General features: G+C 40.6%; 1 protein-coding gene across 1 annotated transcript in view; it reads right to left on the bottom strand.

The window, feature by feature from the left end:
- Positions 1–4121: 4121 nt before the first annotated feature.
- Positions 4122–4417, bottom strand: part of ASPM (asp (abnormal spindle) homolog, microcephaly associated (Drosophila)) — a 60146-nt gene continuing 59850 nt past the window's right edge. Inside the window, exon 29 of the mRNA XM_010831103.1 lies at positions 4122–4373. Coding sequence (XP_010829405.1) covers positions 4271–4373 — 103 coding nt within the window. The 3' untranslated portion in view covers positions 4122–4270. The remainder of the gene's footprint in view (positions 4374–4417) is intronic.

The raw sequence follows: 4417 nt of genomic DNA, 5'->3' as shown, positions 1-4417 counted from the left end.
CTCTGCTTTTGAATATGCTATCTAGGTTGGTCATAACTTTCCTTCCAAGGAATAAGCGTCTTTTAATTTCATGGCTGCAGTCACCATCTGTAGTGATTTTGGAGCCCCCAAAAATTAAGTCTGACACTGTTTCCACTGTTTCCCCATCTATTTCCCATGAAATGATGGGACCAGATGCCATGATCTTCATTTTCTGAATGCTGAGCTTTAAGCCAACTTTTTCACTCTCCACTTTCACTTTCATCAAGAGGCAATGGAATATTACACAGCCCCCAAAAAAGAGAGCCAGCAAGGTTTTGAAATGCAAAACGAAACAGGTCCCACAGTGCTGTTGAAGTAATTATCCACAAGAGTATCGCCTCTCCTTTTCTTCTTTGTGTTTCCCAGAGGGGCCCAAGTCCCAGTTGTTGACTTGGATGGAGCCGAGTGTGGCAAGAGCTTGGGGTGACAGAGGGAAGGCTGGCTGGGCCCTTCACCTCCATACGCTCAGCTCCCAAGCACCTGGGGGAGGAAAGGCCAACCTCACTTTGGCCCAAGCTCAGAGTTTTCATTACTGTGTTGAATTGATGGCAAATGTTTTGACCAGAAGGTCTAATATATGATGTCGTGGATTTTGTATTGTATCACCACAAAAGACAGAATTGCTGACAAGATGCTAGCACTGAGCTTGAATTCGGATGGTGTGCAGTCATGCTTTCCCCCTTCTATTAAGAAAATACACTGTGAGTATTAGCATTTGAATGGGACAATCAGTTTCCATTCATGCATTTATCCACGCTAAGTTCTAAAGGACAGGAGGATGGGAAAGCCTATTCAAAATGCTCCTCACACGCTTTCTCACCAGCTTTTATTTCAAGACAAGTATGCACACAGACTAGTCGATCAAACTCTTTGATTCAACCACTGTTGAAATGTCAAAATTCAGCAGTTTTTAACATTTTACTGTATCTGCTCTATCAGGTTATCCAGCTATAAAAATTCATGTATGAGTTTACCTTTTTATACTTTAGCTGAACCAAATCAGACGAAGTTGCTGACATCATGACAAGCCACATCATATTCAACATTTTGAACATATTTGAAAGTCAGAAGAATGGGAATTCCTCCATCACAGGTGGATTGGGTTGTTTTAGCTCAATCCTCTTACTGATAGCCACCACGTGTGTGTCAGTCACTAAGTCATGTCTGACTCTTTGTGACCCCATGGACTGTAGCCCACAAGGGTCCTCTGTCCATGGGATTCTCCAGGCAAGAATACTGGAATGGGTGGCCATTCCCTCCTCCAGGGGATCTTCCCAACCCAGGGATCAGACCCAGGTCTCCTACATTGGCAGGTGGATTCTTTACTATCTGAACCAAAGCGCTGGACATTGATAGCAACTATAAATATTTAATAAAACATTTGTCAAGCTGTTGGAAGGCAGTAGTGCACTACTAAGACATTGAAGAATTTCAGGGCCAAGATTTAAGGGAAGGGAAGCACAGAGATTTCATCCCAGCATGTAGGAGGCACTTCTCATAGGGCTTCCCTGGTGGCTCAGATGGTAGAGTCTGCCTGCAATGCAGGAGACCTGGCTTTGGTTCCTGGGCCAGGAAGATCCTGTGGAGAAGGAAATGGCAACCCACAAGTTTTCCAGATTTGCTCAGCAGTGGCCACAGGACTGGCAAAGGTCAGTTTTCATTCCAATCCCAAAGAAAGGCAATGCCAAGGAATGCTCAAACTACCACACAATTGCAGTCATCTCACATGCTAGCAAAGTAATGCTCAAAATTATAGCATATTCAAAAGCAGAGACATTACTTTGCCAACAAATGTTCGTCTAGTCAAGGCTATGGTTTTTCCTATGGTCATGTATGGATGTGAGAGTTAGATTGTGAAGAAGGCTGAGAGCCAAAGAATTGATGCTTTTGAACTGTGGTGTTGGAGAAGACTCTTGAGAGTCCCTTGGACTGCAAGGAGATCCAACCAGTCCATTCTGAAGGAGATCAGCCCTGGGATTTCTTTGGAAGGAATGATGCTAAAGCTGAAACTCCAGTACTTTGGCCACCTCATGCGAAGAGTTGACTCACTGGAAAAGACTCTGATGCTGGGAGGGATTTGGGGCAGGAGGAAAAGGGGACAACAGAAGATGAAATGGCTGGATGGCATCACTGACTCGATGGACGTGGGTCTGAGTGAACTCCAGGAGTTGGTGATGGACAGGGAGGCCTGGCGTGCTGCGATTCATGGGGTCGCAAAGAGTCGGACACGACTGAGTGGCTGATCTGATCTGAATGTACCAACATACCACAATAAAGATCAATCACAATTATTGATAGAAGGAAGAATCTGTTTCAAATAATGTTCAGCAGGTATGAAACTAATGATGCCTTGGCAAAGCAAGGGCAAAGTTTAGAACAAATTTCGTTTTTTTAGATAATCCAAAATAAACCATTATTCCAAATACAAGTTATCTGCATTAATGATGGAGTATTATTCATAGAATAAAACTAGGGACTTCCTTAGCATTCCAGGGGTTAAGACTCTGTGCTTCTGAAGCGCGGTGTGTGGGTTCGATCCCTAGTAGAGAAACTAAGGTTCCACATGCTGCATGGTGAGGCCAAAAGGTGAAAAAACAAAAACAAATCAAAATAAAATTAGATAATTAAAAAAAAAAAACCAACCTCTGTTCTTTTAAGATGTTTCTGAAATAGGCTTCTGTAAAATTGGAGGAAAAAAAAAATGGTCCATAATCTACGCAAGCTTTAGAAACACTTTATGTAGCCCCCATAAGCATTTCTTGAAATAAGCAGGTTTTTAGACCATATCCTTTCTTTACATAGGTTGGAAATTTTTACACACACCCACAAATACACATGCCCTCAAATATAGATTATAAATTAATGTTTATCTATATTGATTTTACCTCCTGTGAAGAAGTTATAAGTAAAGTGTTTTCACTGAAATTCTTCCTTTGTTAAAAGTAGAACTATAGTAGCTTATAATGCTTTCTTTATACAGAGAATCAGTGACAGGTGGACAATATAAAAATTTAAAAAGTAATCAAAAAGACAGCATTTTCTTAATCAGTAAAAGGTTTTAAATGTACTATCTGGAAATCACCTTTCATGTATAACTTAATAAAAATAGTTCTTGTGCAAATAGTAATTGGTATTCCAATTACTAATAACATTTTATGCTGCTTGACTATATCCTAGCAGTATAATTTACCAAGTAAATAAACTGTTTATACTAAAATTCTGTGACATGAAAAATGAAGCATTTGGAAGAGTCAACAAAAACCACACCATTTGGAAAATTCTCAGTACCAAGAGTGCCCAAAACACTTTATTGGAAGACAAAAAAAAAAAAAAAATTCTCCAGTTACTTTCAATATATTCTACAATACATCAGTATGGTCTTTAGATCTATTCTAACCAGGTCTCAGACAATTTCTGACTAAGTTTAATCCTTATTCCAACAAGTAGTTAAATGGTCTTTCCATTTCTGGCTACTACTGATTTATTTCTAACAGTTAAGAACTGTCCTGGCCCCCATTTCTAGACAGACTTTGGGACCCGATCAGACTGCAAACAGCCACTGGAGGTAGGTGTCTGCGGCCCAGGAACCACAGGTGCAGGGTTGGCAGCAGTGACCCAAAGCTATGAAAAACAGGTTGTGTTTCGTAAATGAACCTTCTTCAGGTCTGTGCTCAGGGACTAGAGTTTCTATTACAACCTTGCTCTCCCCAGGTCAAATTATAGCCCCACTCAGTTCCGAGTCTAGGGTTTTTAGCATGTGATGAGGTGGGCTGAATTTGCCCAATGTGCCCGGAGGGGCTCAGCTGCCCATCTGGATGGTCATCAGTCAGGAAGCAGGGGTCGATGGCATTTGTGGGGTTATTTTATCCTCTTCTCACTTCTACGTGAGTTGGCAGACTCTTAACTTTTCAACACTTATTTTGGACAAATGCCTCAATTTACCTATAAAACAGGCACACTAAGCTACTCTTTTCCCTTTAGGAATATGATTATATTCAAACTAATGCACTATTTAAAGATGACAGCCGTGGACAACAGTGTTGGAATCATGTTGTGACATTAGTTTGTTACCTGAATAAAGCTATTAAATGAGAAAGAAATGATATAAAGTTTATTTATTACATATATCTTTTTAATTTTAATACAAAGTCAGATTTTTAAAAGTTGTACAAAGAAACCTAAAAACGCTTTCCATCTGCGTGATGAGCTTTCCTGTCTTTTCCTGTACAGGCCGAGACGCTTGCCTCTGCTAATAAGGAAGGCTGAGCGTGTCCAGCACCATCTGAATAGCTTGCAGAGGAGTCATGACTTCTTCCACATTATCTCTTCTCAAAACCCAGTCTGGTTTGAGTCTGTGAGAAGAACAAAAACCTTTCATTAACCGAGTTCTTCTCTT

The sequence above is a fragment of the Bison bison genome, unplaced genomic scaffold (assembly GCF_000754665.1).
Source record: "Bison bison bison isolate TAMUID 2011002044 unplaced genomic scaffold, Bison_UMD1.0 scf7180017864524, whole genome shotgun sequence".
Classification (NCBI taxonomy): domain Eukaryota; kingdom Metazoa; phylum Chordata; class Mammalia; order Artiodactyla; family Bovidae; genus Bison; species Bison bison.
Note: the sequence above shows the minus strand (reverse complement) of the source record. Positions and strands in the feature narration are given on the sequence as shown.